This window comes from Adiantum capillus-veneris, chromosome 29 (genome assembly GCF_014529385.1).
Source record: "Adiantum capillus-veneris isolate H3 chromosome 29, ASM1452938v2, whole genome shotgun sequence".
Classification (NCBI taxonomy): Eukaryota; Viridiplantae; Streptophyta; class Polypodiopsida; order Polypodiales; family Pteridaceae; genus Adiantum; species Adiantum capillus-veneris.
Window position 1 is genome coordinate 115,252,916 of NC_140959.1, and position 22,116 is coordinate 115,275,031.

The 22,116-nt window shown below is 39.5% G+C and overlaps 2 protein-coding genes across 2 annotated transcripts; both read right to left on the reverse strand.

The window, feature by feature from the left end:
* Positions 1 to 15,005: 15,005 nt before the first annotated feature.
* LOC147419804 (uncharacterized) lies at positions 15,006 to 15,727 on the reverse strand. Its single transcript, XM_086505848.1, has 4 exons — positions 15,703 to 15,727; positions 15,500 to 15,657; positions 15,301 to 15,402; positions 15,006 to 15,199 (listed from the first exon to the last, which is right to left on the reverse strand). Exons 1-4 carry the CDS (start codon positions 15,725 to 15,727, stop codon positions 15,155 to 15,157), a joined length of 330 nt encoding a protein of 109 aa, XP_086361974.1. The 3' UTR covers positions 15,006 to 15,154.
* Positions 15,728 to 15,984: 257 nt separating this feature from the next.
* On the reverse strand, positions 15,985 to 22,003 carry LOC147419805 (uncharacterized). The gene is made up of 4 exons (XM_086506324.1): positions 19,306 to 22,003; positions 18,470 to 19,209; positions 17,782 to 18,386; positions 15,985 to 16,470 (listed from the first exon to the last, which is right to left on the reverse strand). The coding sequence occupies exons 1-4, from the start codon at positions 19,500 to 19,502 to the stop codon at positions 16,129 to 16,131; spliced, it is 1,884 nt and encodes a 627-aa protein (XP_086362450.1). The 5' UTR covers positions 19,503 to 22,003; the 3' UTR covers positions 15,985 to 16,128.
* Between the last annotated feature and the right edge of the window lie 113 nt (positions 22,004 to 22,116).

Sequence of the window (22,116 nt, forward strand, 5' to 3'; positions counted from 1 at the left end):
CTTCCATCGGCAAAGTGCAAATGAATGTCACCCACACCATGAACACCATCCTGTCTCAGAGAAAAAAATGTGTTAAACCACTCCCTGTGAGGAGTAACATGGCGTAAAGCACTACTGTCTAGCTGCCAATCATGAGACAAATTCCATGCATGTCTAGGTGAACCTCCGAAAGTAGGATTGTCTACAACATTTGTACTCTCATCAACAACCAATGGAAAGTTTTGCTGTCTCCAATGCCTGAGACAATGTCTCCTTCTGTGCCCTGGTCGACCACAATGCCAGCAAATCACATGTATGTTCCTCTGAGATTCGCCTAATACACCAACCTGTGTATCCAATGATGAATTGTCACTCCACAAGAGCCTAAGAGCTCAACACAATGCAAAAGAAAACAAGTTGATCAAACACTGCCACCAAAACTATGGCAAGTATCGGCATAAAGAGCATAAATTGCAACCATATGAAATGAGAGAGCAAGCAAAATGACCATCCACATAGGCACAAGCCAAAATATGGCTAAAATAACTCTCTAGCACCTATCACAAAAATCATAAAACCTGGCAAAAATTTGGTAGAGTCTCCTATTGAACCATGTACACCTCATTTATGATCGATCTCTCTCTCTCTCTCTCTCTCTCTCTCTCCCCCCCCCCCCCCCCCCCCACCCCCAATAAGTACATCACTCTAATTTCTAATTAATAGCCATTGATGCTATCATTTACAAATTTCTAATAAAAAAGGTTCTTTTACCATAATCTATGCACTAAACAAACAAATAATTCTAAGCCTACTTAGAAGTAAGAGCATAAACACTTTTTTCTTGAATTTACATTTAAAAGTTACCTCTATGTACTAAAAAATCATCTCTAATCACTATGTGATCAAGACATTTAGTAGGCTAGTTTGGTATGTTTAAACACTACACAAAAGTCATAATCTATCACTATTTTATGTATTTTAAAAAAATAGAGCTCAAGCTATTTCAATCTATTTTTATATATGTAGGCTCATTCTAAACACTACACAAAAATAGATATAGATAATGATTTTCATCATAGTCTATCACTACTTTATGTATGTTAAAAAAAGAAAGACCTCAAGCTATTTTCTGTTTTTAATGTATGTAGGCTTAGAGAAAAACATTAATTACTTCTCTTGAAGGCACCAAAAATAGTAATTATTTCTCAAAACATTCAAAACAATTTTTATTATTTTCTCTCTACCTTGCATTGCTTGGGATTAGCTTTGTAGCTTTATGTAAAGGTGACTTGTACTCCAGAGGCAAAAACTTCTACCTAAATAGTATTTCTATGTAAATCTATATATCTATGGATTGAGAAAGTATTGATTGATATGTATATTGATCGATATCTCTATCAATCAGTATGTAAGTAAATATATGAATTTGAAAAAAGGTGACAGGTCATCAAGTAATAAGTCCGAATAATATGGTTGAATATATAATGCGCCCATTATTCACGTATAGAATGTTTTGTGAATAATGCACCATGCAACCTAGTTCGAAAAATAATAGTACTCAACATCCTGCATAGAAACACGAGATGTACTGCAATTGTTTTTATGTTCTTTGAGCTTACCACAATCATGAGTATGACCTGTGGAAATGAACAGCATAAGCATCACCTGATTTGGTTGGCTCAAGGGATTTCTCTACAAATCTCCTCTATAAACAAGCTGTAATGATATAACTAAATAATAATGTCTTTTTGTGTTAAATTACTTATGGCTATATAGAACATATCCCATGAGGAAGCCAAGAAACACAGCAAGAAAATAGATTGAAATTTTTCATCAAAGTTGAGTCCCCATGAAGTCAGCTACCTTTGCATCAAGAGGCTTCCACTCTACCTTAGACATGCCATCACCCTCTTGGTGATCAAACAATGGTGCTAACTGTTTCTTTTTAATCAAAGCATCTTGGATTTGCTCCTTGCATATGGAAATTTTGTACCCCCTCAAAGTTATGAACATTTAAATATCCTTCTCAGAAGACAAAACCAAGCTAGCAAAATTCCACCAAAGTCTTCTCTATAAATGTGATAAAATCTCAACTTAGAGAGTTACAAAACCTGTCATACAATAACCACACACATGGAGAGTGTCTATCTGACAAGTGCACTATCATTGACTAAATTGATGATCAAAACTAACTCACCAATACATTATACAATGCATCGAGTCCTCTCTATGCATACCTTATGGCAAGGTCACGAAGGGAATCTCTAGTATACATAATCCACCTCACACTCGTTAACATGGCCCCATAGTGCTTAGTTTCAAAAAACCTGAAGCCATGACTTTGAAAAAGTCTATAAGAACTCAAGACTCAAGGTGTCATGTATAAGTGCTAAATTGGCACCACAATGAGTACTTGGTAATACTTTTCAAGAACATACATACATGGCAAAGTAATAACTACTAATGTGAGTGGGACATGCACATAAACTAGCACCAATAGTTATGCAAGCATAGAGTGATGACAATGGCTTCAATTACACGTAAGAGATAGCAAACCATATGGAATACAATGACAAGTTTGCATCATTAATACCATAAACCACATATACTCCAACAAACTACATCAACCAATGTGCATACACTCAATTTGTGTGTCCGTAAGCACATAAAAGCATGCTCCCGCATAACACAATCTATACACGTGAGCACCCATAATGGTCAAGTCACTAGAGAATCCACTTGAATCGTTTAAAAATCATACACATCAAGTATGCATAACAACTATGAGCATAAACATGTCACTCCAATGTAACTTTGATCTGGATTGACAAAAAATTTGTATCAAAATCTACTTGCATCCACAAATGTAAGATCAAATAGCTCCCAATGAGTATTCCTAAGTGGCATACATGTCCAAACACCTACAATATGCACTACTCTATAGCGTAGGCATCAATTAGACACAACTATTATGTGTCATATTTGCCACTGTTTAGATTGCTACAAAGATTATTGTGTGCAAAATTTTTACATTTTGATATCATTATCCATTTGGGACATTTCAAAACCCCGGATTAGACTCCTAGATCATGTCTATTTGAATCCATATGAGAGAAATATACCAAAAACTATGTTTTGGGACCCAAAAAACAGAAACATGACTTGCTGAGAAAAAATTTATGTGCAGATTTTCAAAAAGTTGATTGCACCAAAGTGCCATGAAAATTAGCTTCTACCTTTTTAAAGTATTTTCCATCTTAAATTGGTCATTTGAATATGGGAAAAATAAAAGGGAACAAGTGAAGTTGATTAAAGTGCTTATAGACCAGCTCGGTCAAAGGCTTCAGACCAAAGGAGAGAAGTCTATAAAAGAGAAGGATTGTTCTTGTTTAGTTATCTCGGTCAAAGTCATAGGTCAAGCAACCTTGATCAAAGGTACAAAACAAAGGAGATTATCCAGAGTAGTTATAAGAGTAGTCTATAAAAAAACTAGTTGTGTCAATCTCAAGTAATTATATTCGCTCATTAAACTCCAAGTATAAGTTTTGGGAAGCCTTTACATAAAGTTAAAATTCACTAGAGTTAATATAAATGTAGCACATTTTGGGACCAGCTTCATGGTACCTCCAAAGCACTAAGCTATGGGTTTTCATAGAAGGTGAACTTTTAACAGCACAAGCATGAGTTTAACTTTTATCAGAGTCCGTCCTAATTTAGCAGGTAGGTTCTAGACGAGGTGAGCTTCATGAAGCCTCCAAAGGATAGTGCCGCAAGGTCTTGCACCCAAGCTAGTAAAAGTAAATATAAGTCTATGGTTTTTAATTAATGCAAGGGAAAATTAAAGTTCTAGGGTTAGATTAGCCCTACCACTTTTGGTAAGTTGACCCTAGACCTTCTCTTCCAAGTTTGGAAAGGCCACACATCCAAAGTAGCTTGCACTTGCTTTATGTGAAGTTGGACAATTGTATGTCAATGTGTGGGAGTGTCCACTTATCAAGAGGAGTCAAAAGGAAAGAGGGGGGGTGTGGTCCAAGTTTAACAAGCTTGGGAGAGCACATGTATTAACTTATGGATCAACTTGAATTCTAAAGGGTTTCACTTTTCATTGGCCCATGTAATAGTATTCCACCTTAAGCGTTTTGGCAAGTGTGCAAAATGACAAAGAGGAGGGCTCGTGGAGTTTTGAAAAGGGGTCTCTCTTTCATTTTTGCAAGTTTTGGATGGTGAAAAAGAAAGAGATTTCTCTCTCCCTCTCACATGAGACCTCAAGAGTTCTTCGTTAATATGCTCAAGCACTTGGCTATGGATGCAAATCCAAGCAAGTGTATGCATGAAAGATCTTCTTCTTCTCCTTTATTATTCTAGCTATGATTAAAGCTTGCTCATGGAGTAATCATACTAGAAATTATTGTTTCTTTGCTTAAGAAATACTTCTCGTCACCCTCATCTACCTCTTTCTCTGTAGTTCTTTCTTCCCGTTGGGGTGTTTAGGGTTTGGGAAGGAGGGTTACACCATGGAATCATGAATCTCATTATCTTCTTGGTTCAAGTAAATCTCCACAATAGCATAATCTTGTATTTTAATCAAGGCTCTCTTTGAAACTAGTTTGGTACCAAAACAGGACACTTTAAGTGTCCTTTTTTAACAAATTTAAATTAAATGCTACTTACATTAAACGATTTATTTAAGAAAACCCTCTTGATATGCTTAAATATGTTAGGTAGAGGGTCTTTTAAAAATATAACTTTGTATTTTAGAATCTATCATGATCAAGAACTATACTCATCAAGTTGACCCTCATAAGACTGCAATTGACGCTTTGAAGAAATCGCCTTTATAAGCTCAAAAAAAAAATGAAGTGACCTTGTAGAAAATTTTAGGTGACTCTTCCACAAGTTTTCTATAAATAATTGAAAGTTTCATGTGCAAAAAAATTTACTTTGGAGTATATAAAATAATGGAAAGTTCCATGTGTTTGATATGGTCATTTCAAGCATATCGTTGTATACAAAGAAAAATATGTTTTTGATGTATTTGTGAGTTTTAGAAAGTGAAACATTGCTTTCCCTTTCCATTGAGCACTCAAGGTGGCAAGTAGAAGGGCTTTGGTATGCAACAATTATTGGATCATTTTAAATATTCAAAAATGCATAAGAGAAAAATTTCATATTTTCATTCTTGACACATAAGCATTCAAAACCTCAAATAATATCAGACTTTCCATGTAGATCAACTAAATGTATCAAAGTAAATGCTACATACACAATTGGGGTGCGTAAAACCTTGGTTTCAATGTTATTATGGAGAACTCAAGATTTTCAAGAGTTTTTGCACAATAAAAATTTCAAGATAGAGTTCAAGCAAGGAGATTTAATTGAATTAGGGAGCCCAAAAAATATGTAGTTTCTTGGTTTAAACATATAAAGTCATTTGTAGTTGTCAAATTGCACTAGAATAGTACCAATTTCATGAGGGGACCTTTGGAAGACCAAAATTATGCTCTTATTCATCACGTGCTCAAGTATGAAATTATGTCTATAACTTGCATGTGACTTGAAAACTTATCTTTGAAGTGCATTCCATTATTTTGTAACACTAGGTGCTAACACTTGGCTATTATAAACGTAAAAAATGCCATCTCTATAAAAAGATATAATAATTTTATGATTTTTTTGGCAAAACAACTTGAAATTTTACTAAAATTTATTTCTTAGAACTTACAAGAATTCTCTCCATACGGATCGTATTTTGATATGGAGAAAAATCCAATGTTTTCTTTCCCTCATAACCAATCTATGGTAGAAGCAAGGTGTAAAAAACTTCTTTCTAGCGTGACAAATAAATTGCCAAAATTTGGTAGAAAAACAGGACACTTAAGTGTCCAATTACAGAACTAGTGTTAAGAGAATTATAATACAAAGCCCTTTTAAAGGGGGGGGGGGGCGGTCCTCAATTTTCAATCTTAATTATGTAATTCTCTTCAGGTTATGTTCTTGGTTTAATGTTCTATTGTGTTGCAATAAAATCATCCCAACACAGTACAAAGTTCTCATCTAAAGAGTCTTCTTAAAGGAAAGCTCCCCTTTCACAATTGAATTACATTATGTTCGTAAGAAAATACAGATTCTTTGAGATTAGTATAAGAGCTAAGGTTTCTCTTTTCTTGCCTAAGAAGAGAGGTCCTTGAGTAATCTATAGAATGCTGGAATGTTTTCATTGCAAAAGTGTAAGTGGGACTGAGATTTATTATCTTGATTGGTCTGCCTATTTACAGGATACGAGGGACATCATTGAAAGTTATGGTCTTAATAATGAAGTCCTTTTAGAATTTCCTATGGTTTAATATTATTGAGCTTTTAGCAAGCTTGATAAGAACTGATGCAAGCTTAGCACTATTAAGCCCACTCCACTACTCTTTGCAATTAACAATATTCTAAACCATGGGTGTAGATGTGTGCTTATTTTTCTAGGGTTAAGAAGAGTAGAAGCCAAGGTTTTGGAAGTGCCAAGGAGAGAGCTAATGATACACATAAAAGGAACTCTAATCATGGCACAACATAATCAAGAGAATACAATTAATATTGACGTCTTGGTGGTGTAACTACTAATGATAGTTGAAGAGTTGTCATCTTGTAGGCAAGCTTCAAGAAGCTATGGAAAATCCTACTTTGCAAGTGGAGGTTCAAAGCCAAAAACAAGCCCTTCAAGTTTCTCCACATACCCAAAAAGTCAAAGTTTTTGCGAGGCCTCCTAGTGAGACCTCTAAAAGAGGATCTCTTTGGGTAATGAAAAGGAGATGCCGAAAGGATCTTCAAGGAAAATTGTTCAAGAAGAAGAAGTGCATCAAGAACCTTCAAGGAAGAGGTATGAACATGACACCCCCATTACCTCTGAAAGCGATGCATTCCCAAGAAGACAATGAGAAAGTTGATCATCCAACCCTCCGAAGAAGAAGAGAAAGTCATCAGGCACTCCCTCTACTACCAATCCCAAGAAGGGAGAAAACAACACAAGAAGGCAAACATGAAGAAAGTGTTCATCATCCTCTTCTTCTTCTTCTTCTTCTTCCTCTTCATTGTCATCATTTTTCAAAAAGGAGAACATTGACTCACCACCCAAGAGACCAAAGAGAAGAGGTAATTGGAGGAGCTATGTGCCATGGAAGAGGTCATGCAATCTTAAATACTTTAAGTAAGGAGGAAATAATATCACTTTCCTTACATATGATGGAACTTTCAAAGAAACCGATAAAGTGTTTTGCTTTTATCCAACAATTTGACGCGGTCTTTGGAGAGGAAGATTTATTGGAGTCTTCAAAGCTCCAAAATGTCTCGATGCATCTCCAAAATGTCTCGATACATTTCCAAAAGTCAAGCTTTCAATGGTGAGCAAGCCTACATGCCCAAGGTGAAGCTCCAAAGACATGGAAAGCCTTGAGGATTTCTATTAACAACCAAAGACATGGAAAACCTTGAGAATTGCTATTATGAATCAAAGACATGGAAAGCCTTGAGGACTTTTATTATATGAAGCAATTCCTTTGCAAGCAATGCCAAAGAGAAAGTCCTCATGGAGTGGCAAAGCTTGAAGGTGGCACCCTACGAGTCTATTTAAAATCATGATAAGTTTTGGGAGTTATATTTCAAAGCCACTATCTACAAGAATAGACTTTATAGAAAAAAAGAAACAATTTTGTGCTAGCCTATCTGAAAAGATAAGTGAGTATGTTAGCTCACAAAGACTCAAAAGTATATTGTCGGTCATACATCACATAAAGAGCCCCAAGGTTATGGAAGCTCTCGGGCAGTGCACTATGTAATCATGTTAATGTACCATGTGAGTTCAACAAAAGGGGTTTTAAAATGCAAAACAATTAGAAGATTGAATACACATATATTAAAAAGAGGGTGGTTTTTATATTCCATTTTGAAGAAAAAAACTAAAATAAGGGATCATTTTATTCATTCAAATGTGTAAAAAAGAGGGGGGGGGTATTAAACGCACAGTATATAGAGGGTACTGAATAGTGCACCCCTCGAGTGAAAGCTAAGAAACAAATTGAGCTAAAGAGTAAGAACAATGCAATACAAAATTATCCCAAGGCTAATAACAACAAGAAGGTAAATACAAACTTTTAACAGAAGAGGTAGAGCATTATCGTAAAGATGAAAAGTGCTTCAATTGTGAGGATCAAGGATATGTTTCCCAAGTATGCCCTAAGAGAAGTGACCGTAGTGACCCTCCTGAGATACCATGGTAGAAGCTCTAAAAGAGGAAGGCCATTGCAAAGGAGCACCACTCTCTTATGCTTGGGGAAAAGTAAGAGATCATGATGCTTTCATACTTTTTTATCCTACCTTCACCCACAACTTATCTCTACTGAGTTATTTACTGAGCTAGGAATTCATGACTTTGAGATGGGGAATGTGGTGAAAGCAAATGGAGCTTTCAAAGGGAAAGAGACCTCATTCAATTAGTTGATAAGGGAGCTAAGGCTCCATGTACAAAGCTATGTAGACAAAGACTATTTCTTCATCTCCCCATTCAAACATGAAGATGTTATCTTAGGGGCACCATGATTTGATTGTGTGGCTGCCGCTATGAAGTTTTCTAAAAGAAAAGTCCTCTTTTCCTATAGAGGCAAGGATATTGCACTTGATGTAAATAAAATCTCCCTCATGATCATGCATTCTTGACCTGGGCGGTGTCGTGCAGTAGTACGTACATAATGGGAGCGGGTGATGAGCACCATGATACATATATTTAGATGCATAGGATCATTCCTCCATAATGTACATATGCACGCATAATATATGAGGCTAAGTTACTCATCTAATACATTATTCCATGAGTTATTTCTTTACTTCACCTTATTTTAATAAAGTACCAAAGATATAATGTACCCAACATTTTTCAATAAAAATTATTTCATTTACTTTGCAAAAGTGTTAACGGTTCGTATTTTGTTAAGTCATAGAGAGTTTTATCAAAACAATCGGATCAAATATCGAATTCTGAACTATTAATTATGACTCTTATTCACTTGGGAAAAATATGTTGATATGGGAAACTTAAACCTCAAGACTATATCTAATTAAAAAAGAAGGAAAAAATTTAGGCTAAGTTTTAAGAAAGAAAAGAGTATTTTTAGGAAAGAAAGAGTGTTTTTAGAGAAGTTCAGGATTAGAGATTCTTTTCTTGGAAGCCAAAGCTTCTCTTAAAATTAAAATCCCAAAATCGCGCATCGAGATGCATCCAGAAAAAAAGCCTCAAAAGCGCGTGAACTTGTCTCTTTTCTTTTTTCTATTCTTAGCACTCTCTCTTGGTCTTGTGAACTTATATAAAGACCCCTCTCTCCTCACTTTAAAGACACACACACACACACACACACACAAATTCTCAGAAGCGAAAGCTCTCTTGCTTTGACACCGAAGGTATCTTCTCGCTCTCAAGCTCTCAGCCTCAAGCCATCTCCATCTCCATCTCCAACTCGATTTCTACGTCCTCGTGCTGTCTCCCAAATTACATAGCTCTCTCTCTCTCTCTCTCTCTCTCTCTCTCTCTCTCTCTCTCTCTCTCTCTCTCTCTCTCTCTCTCGTCATCTTCTCGACAAGGAGTAGAGGTATGGAAAGAGCTTTTTTTTGTTTTTTACTTGCAGTAGCAAAAAAAAAAATTTAAAAGCTCCCTCAAATGCTCCCTCATCTCTCTCTCTCTCTTCTCTCTCTCTCTCTCTCCCCCTCTCTCCCCCTCTCCCCTCCATTTCTCTATCTATATCTTTCTTTGTATTTGTTCCTCCCTCCCCTCCATCTCTCTCCACATCCCCCCTCATATATTTATTTATTTATTTATTTATTTATTCACCATTTTAGGTAATCCTCTCTCTCCTCTCTCTCTCTCTCTCACTTGAACGTGAGAGACAGGGAGGGATATATATATATATATATATATATATATATATATATATGTGTCTATATATATGTTTATATATATATTTATTTATTTATATTTATATTTATATTTATATATGTATATATTTATATATGTATATATTTATATTTATATTTATATATTTATGTTTATATGTGTGTATATATATATATATATTTATATGTTTATATATTTTTTTATTTAAATATAAAGATATATATATTATTTATTTATTTATATGTATACATATATATATGCATCTGCACTTGCTAGACTTGGTCTCGTAGTAGTCAAATTTGTGGATGACAAATGTATAATTCATGATCTTAGTTTTGGTGATGAAATTGTTGCATCTGGCCTTTTGTGTCGTGGGTGGTTTAAGCTCACTTTGTATGACAAGTGTGGACAAAATTTTGCAAATGTAGTTGCAGAGTCAAGGGCTGTTTCAGATGAAAAACTGTGGCATGCACATTTTGGGCATCTGAATTTTGTCACTTTGTTGTGTTTGCAGAAATCTAATATGGTTGCTTCTTTGCAGCCTCTTGAATCACATATCAACATGTTTGTGAAGGCTGAGTCAAAGAAAGTGTATCTAGCACCCCATAAGAATCTTGTACACAATTTTTAGATTCTTTCCCATCCTCACCAAGTCAAAAAGTTTGCTCAATCCACTCTACCTTGCTACTACAAGGAACCCACATCAGGTTACATCTAGTCAATTGAAGGTGTTTCGACCACTTTCTGGCTTAAAAGGGCTCAATTGTAGACGTTTGTCCAGTCCCTTTAACTGTCGATGGCAAAGCCAAGAACCAATGCGAAGACTCAACTTCACAATCATTTGGGTTGTCTCTCGCAATTGCTCCTTCTTTGTGCCAGATCACTATTGTGCTCTCAAGGTTGATCTCCATACCCATGCCCCTCAAGCCTTATGATATGCAAAATTCAATTTGCAATAGCTTATCATTAATAATAGCTTATCAAATTACGATAGCTTATCATTTTCTTCAGTGATATTTTATCACGTAACTACCATTTGCATTGGTATTTAGCATGGAGGGTTCTCCCAAGTGCCACCATCCTCTTGTTAAGGCCAGCGCCGCTCACCACATATATCCTATATAGGCGTTACAAGGACTCTTCCTCACTCACTTGCATCGAGCATGGGCCGCGAGCTCTCAATTTCTCTCAATAAGAAGCTCACGAATTTCACTACCCCCACCTTCACAAGCGCTTTTGATGAGCTTTGATACCAATTGTGAGGAGCGAGATGACCTCCTATGCCCTTCTCTCCTTCATCCTTAGCACTGCTGCTCTCACCACCCTTTCACAAACTAGCACACATCTTCCCAAGGCATCAAAACCAAAATTTTGCATCCCAGACATCATACACGTACTATGTTTGGCTGTCATGTTTACACATGCAAGTGATTATTTTTCCACACCATCCTTTCATTATGCTTAGTAAAACTCATATACCAAGTCTCATGCAATTTGTACCATATGAAGCCATCACTTAGCCAAAAACCGCACAGGTAGAGTCCTCGGGCAAAATAAGGCCTTATCCATAGAAAGGATACTCTAAACTCAGAGAAATTTGACACAAGGCATGCACCTTGCATATACATCATACCCCAATGCACAAATATCCATTTTACAAGATTAGACTATCTTTGTTTTCACAAAGTTGCCTGAGGAGTACGAGATGATGGCGAGGGCATTACACTTGCAAATCACAAAGGAAAAGCTTCATTTTGATTATCTTAATTTTTTCTCATTAAGGAGGAAGCTATCTTCCTTTTTTTTTTGCAAAACTCACAATTGTGATTGGATAGTATTAAGAACATCAGAAATATACACCAACCTTGAGCTCAGACCGAGCCTTGAGGGTCAAAGGATTACAAGTTTTATGCTTGACAGAGAGACCACAACTACTCCTAGGCTTTACTTATTACAAGACTTCATGTATTGTTCTAGACCAGTCCTCTGAGGCTTGTTTGCCTCCGATCATGTGGATCGTCACTCTGCTCTATTGTATGATTTCACAAAAGCTTGCCACATCCAAATCCCCCTCAAACACGCGACGGTTCCTTGCTTGCCAAATATGGTGAAAGAAGTAGTACCTGATTATTTGAGTGCAGACAAGAAGAGCAGGACTTCTCGACCTGTTATCACCAAAGAACAGATCATACTTGAAGAACTTAATTTTCCATGTCCTTTGAATTTACTTGCATATTTTCCCAACCATGCCACTGATTGCCTAGCATCCCAAGAAAAAGGTGGGCTAGGTATTCTCTAGCTATTCTGCACCCCGAGCAACGATCGGACCCAATTCCTCTTTTTTGTATCTTCATGCCCGTCGGTAGAACACCCCACATCACTTTCCACAGGAATATCTTCATATACTTAGGCCACCTTGGCTTCTGATGTTCTCCATGACTCCCTCCCACCGTTTTTCCGTCCAATGCCTCTTCCATAATTTGTTGAGGGGGCTATACCAATTAACCTCATGCATTAATGCATGGTAAATGCCTTTAGAATGTGGTTTCCAAAAGAGGCTACTCCCAGGCCATCTCCAAGTGTCCCATTCAAAGTTGGATTCACAAATTGGCATCATCGCCTTATCAAGCTCTTTCATCACCCTGTAGACTAGTAAGATCTCAAATCCATTCAATTGAATTGGGTGGCTAAAGAGTCAGCACTTTTCCAACACTTGTTGTTGCCATCCCAGAATTGCTCAAGTCGAACGAGCCCCTTATTATTCACATTCCTAGCCATTTCTATCCAATAGGGGCTTTGCAACGGCCCCAATATTTTGCAACGGCTCCAATATTTTAGAGAGCCAAGGAGAGAAACCAATGCAAAATGGAGTTCTTAAAGTATCTGGTTGCTTCCCCCCATTCCAAAACCTCAGCTGCACTTTTGCACTTCCTCATTAGCTACCCTGAGAGTCCACCAGATCTAAGATAAGACCACTCCGAGGCGAGAAGTTTGTCGTGCACCACAACCCCCTTCCACTTTCCCCCTTCCAATCCCAATTTTACTGCATCAAGCATTTCCTTGGTCATGATAGCCCAAGCTTGGTCCTGTTTAGCCAATGATACCATAAATTTGGCACAAAGGGCCTCAACATGGGATACACAATTAAGAAGGACGAGCCCTCCTTGGTCTACCGAGCGGGCAACTACCTCCCATCTAGCCCACTACCATGGCCAGGAGGTTTTCGTGTTGTTCTTCCAAAGAAACCTTTTCACTGGTTTTAAGAATTTTTTCCAGTTACACTTAGCCATCTTGAGCACGGGGCTGAGGAAAGCAATATACGGGATCATAAAAGCATTAATCACTCTAATCCAGCTTTGGAAGGGGAGGAGAACAAACTCCCATCTTCTCATTTTCGAGCTTATTTTTTCAATGACCCATTGAAATATTTGCATGTGGATTACGTCCACTCCTATGGGGGCTCCCAGGTGTCTGAATACACTCCCTTTTGAGATAATCTCTTATGTCCAGACTGCAAGGTCATAAGAGTCGTTCTTCGACAGTGAGATTAGTCTCGACTTATCTTCTTTTGATTCAAATTCCTTAGCTTCTCTTTTCCTTCTTGGAGCGAGTTAAGAATGAAGTGCAAAGTCGCCCTTAGCCAATCATCCGAGTTTTGTTAATAGTACATTGCTAGGTACTCTGATGTAACAATCTGGCCCGCAAGGCTCGGTTTGAGCTTGAGGTTGATTTGTATATTTCTTTGTGGCATTCTAATACAATCACTCACAATTGAGAGTTTTGCACACACAAAAAATTTGATCTGCAAAGTATTGTAATTAAAAAAAATTGTAAACCTATACTAGGTAAACCAACCTCTTTTTTCTCAAATGTTGCTGTAAAATGTTCGTTCTCCGCATCATCCACCAAGTGCTGCATCAAAAGCCTATTATGCATAGGAGGAAAATCCTAACTGGAGGATTTCTGATATATATATATATATATTATATATGGTAGCCTTGGTAATGGGTCGAAAAATGTTCTTTTGACATTACCCAATTAATTAGCAACAATTCTTTCTGCAAGAATGTCCCTAGTGCCCTGCACAAATGTGGCAAATAATCTTTCATTGGTGGCCCTAGAGAATTTTGTTGCATTGCTTCTTCGTCTCTTCCTCTTCCTCTAAGTCTCCACTCGACTCAGAATTTCCCCTCCTTCACCAATAGGAGTTAGGAGGATTGATTTTCTCACCTCTATTCTCTAAGTAAAGAGTACAATTTTCTCCCGAATGAAGCTCAAAGCGCTCATCGTAGCGACAGCTAGGAAATTGAAAGCCTTGTTTCTCAAGGCTGCCCATATCTATGGGGACTGCCTAGCTCCCTAGTGAGTTGAATGTCACAAATGAGCTTGTTCATTCATCTACTCCTTCACCTATGTCATTAGGCAAGATATTGTGAACCAAGGAGTTTAAGCGAATACTGAAAGTGCTGAAAATTGCAACCATTCTTGTCCTTCCTTTGTTGCTACCTCTCCACCCGCCGGCCAAATTTGTAGTGGCCCTTCTTAAGGGGGACCAAGTTACAATGCTTGGGACTTAGGAATTTTGGAGTTGAGTTGTGTACATAAAGTATGAACTTTTAGAGCCACTAAGAGCTTGGAAATTGGAACGTCACTACAAGAGGTTGTGTGCTCTTGTGACGCTGTTAGCGACGGAAATACACTGGGTTTTTATAACCCCCGGCGTCGCTAAAACCGTCGCTAACAGCGTCGCTACGAGAGCGTCGCTATAGGCGTCGCTATAGGCGTCGCTATATAGCGACGCTCATAGCGACGCTTATAGCGACGCTCTCACAGAAAAGTATAGCGACGCATATAGCGACGCTACAGAGCCATAAATAGCGACGCTTATAGCGACGCCTGAGAGAATATTTTTTTGGTGGCAGGGCATTCACCCATCAACCATATTGTACTTGATTCAGTTTTTAAAAAAAGTGCAAAAGTAGATAATAGACCCAAAATAGTCACCCACAAGACGCATTGTTTGCAAAATTGACAATTGTACACATCATAGGCAAACTGAATTGATTGGCAAATGTAATAATGACAATTGTACAACATCATAGGCATAAAGAATTGATTGGCAAAAGGAATTGCGGTGACAAATGTAATAATATACATGGTTCAAAAAGACGTATAAAATCCGTCTCATGATACATAAGCTACGAGAAACCCTAAACTAATGCTATCTAGCTACGGCTAAACTGACGTCGTTTAATCAGACGTCTCATCGCGTCCAAGCGGCGTATCTGTCGGATTCTGCAAAAAAAGACAATAAGACAGTTTTCAGTAAATATAAACATATAACGACATTTATAAAACAATACAAAAAATAAAAAAGAGTAAACCCTAATACTAACCATGCCGCCGCGAGAACTGAGAATGTCCATCAGTGCGTTTAAGCCCTTCCTGCCTGCGTACTCGCGCTCGTACGGTGTGGGATCACGTCCTGTCATCGACCACTGTCAAAACATACAAAGATTTCATTATGTTAGAACTAAAAAACTCATAAACCCTAAACTATCGAACATGCATAAAGAGCAATGTGAAAAGACTTACAAAATCGGCCTCAAATGATGCCCATCCACCGCTCCCCAAGTGGTGCGAGCTCCCTGCCTCTACTCGCGCTCTGGCTACATCCTTTTGTTGCTTCCACTTGTCGGGATTCTCGCGCGCTGCTTTCTTCGCATTCTTCCAATCTTCTTTGGCCAGCCAATCTGGCCTATTTCACCCATTCTTGATTGCTTTTTGCACTTCGGAACGCTTGTGTTTGCAGTATTCGCGCATTCGAATCTTCATCAGGTCTTCATTGAAGCGCTGATCCCGTGTTGGAACGGGAAACTCATCATGAAGTATGCTGATGACTCTGTTTTTTAAATCACTTGGTACTTCACTCCATTTGTTTAGTATATAGTGTCTAAACAGCTGAGAGCAAAGACCACGCATGCGCGAGATCACCTTCTTGCCGTCATCATCCATGATGATGCCGCCGCTGATGTCGACGGAGTAAGGCAAGCCCTCTGGCCGGTGATGCGTGAACCTGGGTGTCCCGGCAGGGGTCTCTAGCGGCGTGTCGATGGGGGTACGGACGTCAGGTGTCTCCACCGGCGTCTGGGCGCCGAAGCGAAGAGTGTCGAGTGGGGTGGCTCCCGGCGGAGTAGGTAGAGGTGTGTAGCTTCTAGGAACAGTCAGCCGTGCAAAACCTGGCGTAGATGGCGATGCTGTGGCTGATGTGGGGGCAGGCAAAGAAGGGGAGGGTAAAGAGCCTCGTCGAACACGAGGCGGTGTGGAGGCATCGGTGGCGGAATCCCCACAACAACCGCCACCGCCACCACTAGAGCGCCGGTGTCTAAACGAATGTGACGCTCGTCTCGTCGACGCCGAAGCTTCAGAGCGCGCCGAATGCTCCGAAAGAGAGGGAGATGCGGATGGTGTAGGAACGCGCGATGATGCGCCAGAGCGATGACGCTCCACGTACCATTGTCTCTGCTGCGGTGACAAAGAAGAAAGAAACTCCTCATCATCCATACCTGCATTAAACACACGAATATTTAAACTTAATATTGAATGAATAGAGTAGACAGTGACGCAAAGACCATTAAATACAATGACGTAATGACGCATATAAATACAATGACGCAATGAATCGAGTGATAAAAGAGGCAAGTCGAAAACTCAGAATTTTCAATCAAAAGATGTGAGCGCGAGTAGAAAAGAGCGTTATACACCATGGAAGCTACTTAGAGAGCCAGAGCTTTTACAGCACGGAGCAAAATTGTTCAAATACAATATTTGTGGCTTTAAGAGATCTCTCTCTCATCCTCGCATAACTCAGCATAACTTCCTATATCTATATAGAGCTCTCCGTTTAAACACATATCCTCTGTTTCATTTTGTAGCTCCTCTGCATGCACCCCATATAGAGTAGTAGCATCTTGATGCTCGTCTGGCCGTTCAAACGTTTATAAATAAAGTCACTTGCTAGTCGTACATTGCAAACTTACCTTGGTCGCGCAACCCCGAGAGTACTCCCACTCTTCTTCAGTCACTTCGTCACCGCATTGTTGTGCGGTTTTCAATTGGTTGTGCAACCATCTTAAGCTCATGAAGGTTGGTAGGCTCTCCAGAACCGCTGGATAGTGCATCGGTGGTCGTCTTCCCCGTCTCCACTCGATTCGTGCCCTTTGTCGCTCTTGCTTTGCATCCTCATATTGTGAAATCCACTTTTGCATCACTGGATTGTGAAGCATGCAAAATTGGTTGATTTTAGCCTCTAGATCTTCCGTCATCTTCTTCTCAACACCGAGATTGTATGACAATCCCAGATATGCGCTCATCATCTATGGTTCGCCATAGCGTGTCCCGGGATTTATCAAATCCGTCTAGCCACTTTCCAATGTACACTAGGGACTCTGATACCAACCAACCTTCTGCCATGCTACCCTCCGGACGTGCCTTTTGACGCACATATCCCTTAAGCGTTTTCATGAAACGCTCTAAGAAAAACATCCATCTGGAATGAACTATGCCAGCTATTTCCACCTCATCAACTATGTGAACAAGAAGATGCACCTGAATGGTTAGTATTGTAGTAGGAAAATGTTTCTCAAACATGCACACAAGCTCCGCAGCATTTAGTTTGGCGAATGGTATGGAGTCTACGTCGATCTCCTTTTGTGAGATCCATTGCACCAGCTTTGCAAGTTTGTAGATTGTGTTACGGATGTCGAGAGACAAACATCCCTCAATGGCAACCGGTAAAATAAACTGTAAAGTATGTGCAGCAATGATATTAAAGTCCACATTTTATGCAATGATATTAAAGTCCACTATGAACGTACCTGACACATTTTATGCCAATCGTGTGACTTCAAACCGGTAAGCTTTCCTTCTTTAGTAAAACACGTTCGGAGCGAGTGCATTACGCCAGTGGGGGTCCGCAAAGATCGAATGGCCTCTTTTACTTTGCGTTCTTGGGCTCCTGTGAAAATCCATGGTGCTTTAGGAAGTTTTATCGATCCATCAAACGCTGTTTGCGGCCAATATTGCTCCATACGATCCACATTTCTAAGGTCAACTCTGGCTCCCAAAGTATCTTTCTTGCCGGTCAAATGGTCCCATAGTAGATTACCCACATTCTTGAATATGTGCATTGGATCGAGCAAGTGATTGATCACGAGTCGGGGCCAGTATGGTAACTCGTACCATAGAGATAGTCTCTTCATCCCTGGAGGCAATCCGTCATCGCACATCTCCTTCTGCTCTAACCATGCTTGTGCAGACATCCTTGGTGGCTCTCTTCCCAAAAAGCCGTCGCGTAACACATGATTCTCCGGAAGATACGCTTGATGACCTTCGTAGATTTGCTTCTTCAGTGAGGGTGCCCTACGTGCATTCAGTCTAGGTCCACATGTGACACATGCTCTGTATCCGCTTGTTTGAAGCCCTGCATGTATACACATGATAATAGATCAACTATGGGGAAAAACAAGATTTACAGTGTCTGAGTGAGGAGTGTCAATAGATCACCTGAGCATTCTGTTAGCCCGGGATAGTCATGCATGGTCCACATTAGAATACCTCTGATCAAAGCATTCCGTCGTCCTGTGTGTCTGCTCATATCCACCACCTCTATGCCAATCCACAATTGTTGTAGCTCTTCCAATAGTGGACGAAGATACACATCCATATTCCCCACTTTATATCGCCCTGGCACAATCAAGCTTAGCCATAGGTGCCCCTTCTTCGTAGTCAACCACGGGGGAATGTTGTAGTTGACGATGACAACGGGCCATAGACTGTAAGATGTTGATCTTTGACCAAATGGATTTACGCCATCCATAGCCAGGCCTAAGCGCAAATTTCGAGCTTCCCTGGCAAAATCCGACCATGTTCCATCTATATGTTTCCAGGCTGCGCAATCTGCAGGAATTCGTAGCACACCATCCGAAGATTTATTCTCCTCATGCCATGATGCTAGGGCGGCCATGGACTTACATTCGAAGAAATGCTTGATGCGAGGAAGCAAAGGAAAATGTCGCAAAACCTTTTGTGGAATTTTTGTCCCGTGGAGATCTACTCGATATCTTTCGGAATCACATTTCGGACACTTCTCCATGTCTGTGTATTCCCCTCTGAAAAGAATGCAGTCATTAGAACAAGCGTGGATAGAATTGTAATCAATCCCCAAGTTTCGCAAAATCTTTCTTTCTTCATCTCGGGAATCTGGCATCACATTGTCAGCTGGTAGAATGTGCTCTTTCAGCAATCTACACAACATAAAAATATGATACAGTCGTGTAAAAATCTATCAGATCATTATACATTTAGAGTTCTATTAAAGTAAACTAATTGTAATAGATCACCTGAAAAGCGTTGTGACGCTAGTGTCACTCCATCCAAACTTTGCCTGCATGTTGAGAAGAACCAGGAGTGCTTTCAATCTAGACATACGTGCTCCATTATACAATGACGTATCGGCTTCACTTTTCATATCATCATAGATAAGCCTTTCTGAATCCATGATCGTCTCGATCATTTCATCAATCTCGAGCTCAAACATTGCCTCGTTGGGAATGTGCTCTGCATGATCATCCCCCGAGATGTCAGAGGGTACATCTTGTGGCCTCACATATGCTGCTTGACCAAAGCGCCTGCGAATACGTCTATTGGGTTGCAAGATTGCTGCTTATTGGCTAGCGTCAGAGTCCGACGAGTTATAATTGGCAACAACTCGATCTATAATAGATGGATCGAACTCGCCAAATTCGCGAACTTGCTGCAAAGAAACACGTCTTGTCCGTCGCACAGCATGCTTGCATTGATTACAAGGACATAAGACCCTCGTTGAGAGATAGGTGTTTCGGTTGGACGGTCCCACATCCTCGTCGCTACTCATAATGAGGATAAAAAACTTATAACCTGGACAACAAATTTAATATTCTATTGGCATTCTTCGTCTTATCTCTCTCTCTCTCTCTCTCTCTCTCTCTCTCTCTCTCTCTCTTTACCTCACATTCTCTAGTCATGTCCAATCCCCGCACACCTCGGTCTAGAGGTGCACGGAGATCAGAACCACCGGGTTATAATCTCGTTTTTATTGGTCAATACCTATATTTGTGGGTACAAGAAATCTACACACCCACGTCTACATGATACTGCATGTAGTGGACAAAATCCCTTTGCCTCTTCTCTAGCTGTAGCACTTCACTTCATCTTAACATCTTTTCACAGTAGATCTTTTCACTGTTCGTCTAACTCTAAACCCTAAACCGTAAGTAATTCTTGCGTGGACTCGATCTAACGTAAATAAGCGTAAATCTAAATAAACGTAAATCTAACTAAAAATAAAGCTAAATCTAATTTAACGTAAGTCTAATGACTAGAGGTTGTTTAGATAGTCATTGTGTCGGGGATGTAGTGACTCTTGTCGCCCTGAAGATCCACCTTCTTCCCTATCTTCTGAAGACATTTCACCAGTACTTTTGGATCGACGGAGCCCACCATGAGTAAAGGCAGCAATACCCTATATTCCATTGAGGGCTTTCTTCACCCGCTTCATGCAGGCATCGCAGTCTATGGAGACCCGCATCTAATTTAATATAACGTAAATCTAAATCTAGCTTAAATAAACGTAAATCTAGTTAAAAATAAACCTAAATCTAATTTAATGTAAGTCCACATATAACTTAATCTTTAACGTCTTTTAAGATAGTTTCCTACGACGTTATAACTCTCTTCTTCCTGTGTGTGTACGCGTGTGTGGATGTGTGTGCCAATAAAAAGAGATAAATGGTATAACCTTTCTATCACCCATGCCAAGTATGATAGATTGATTATGTCATTTCCCTCTTGAATAATAGGTCTTCAGTTCAACTCCTCGTCGGCTAGATCTTTAGGTCTTTTAATTTTAATTAGTTTCCTACGACGCTCCCTTAGTTTCTCTTTCTTTCTCTCTCAATGTGTGCGTTTTTTTGGATCGTATGCATGTTTTCTTTCTCTTTTCCTCTCTCAATGTGTGCGTTTTTTGTTTATGCATGTTCTCTCTCTCTTTTCCTCTCTCAATGCGTACGTTTTTTGTTTATGCATGCTCTCTCTTTTTCTCTCTCAATGTGTGTGCATTCTTTGTTTATGTATGTGTGCGTTTTTGTTTTTGTTTGTACTCTCTCTCTCTCTCTCAAAAACACTATGTGTGTGTGTATGTGTGTGTGTGAGAGAGAGAGAGGGAGAGAGAAAGAGGGGAAGGGAACATGAGAATGAGGAGAGGGAAGGAGCATACCTGGCTCTCCTTCCTCTCCTCGTGTGTGTGTGTGTGTGTGTGTGTGTGGAGAAGAAAAGAGAGAGAGAGAGAGTGAGGGAAAGCGTTACCTGCTCTTTGCTTGAGGGCGTCGAAAAACTCGGATCTGAGATCTGAGTTTTTGGGCGCGCTCGGTTATTTTTTTTACCCCAGCTAACGTCGCTATGAGCGTCGCTATAAACGTCGCAAATTTACAAATAAATTTGCGACGCTCATAGCGACGCTTATAACGACGCTCATAACGACGCCGAAAAAAAAAAAATTGAACGTCGCTGTGTGAGCGTCGCTAATATGAAGAGCCTTTTGTAGTGCGTAGATTTTCGAATCCGAATTTGAGGGCTCAATTTTGGTTCAAGAATACACCATAAGGTATGCCCTTAGTAACTCGTAACTTGCCATACAATCTAATAAGAGGAAATTTTTTAATAGGCAAATAGGGAGAGGCAGGGCCTAGAGGTATGAGGACTTGAATCGCCATCGGATCCAATTTGAAGTTCTAACAAGCGGAGAGCCGAGGCTAACTTCTATGCTTTGAAGTTTTAACTGAAGAGGGCTGAGGTTCTGAGACCTACATGCTCGTGAGATGTGGACGCTAACAGGGGCTGTGCATTTGACCTCCTCAACTAGCTCCAAAGTTGCCCAGCTCTCTCCCACGAGTTGCAAGCTTCCCTCCCTCATGTGGATTTTGAGTCCAAAATCTACCAATTGCAAAGCTCCTACAAGCCTCAAGGCTGTTCTTCACGATTCGTGTGTGCTGTCAGTTACTTGCAAGTTCCATTTTTTTTTAATTCATGTTGTCCTATCACATCACTACTGCATAGCGGAATTTTGGCAGATACTTGACATGCAAAACGATTAAGTCACTTCATCAATGACAAAT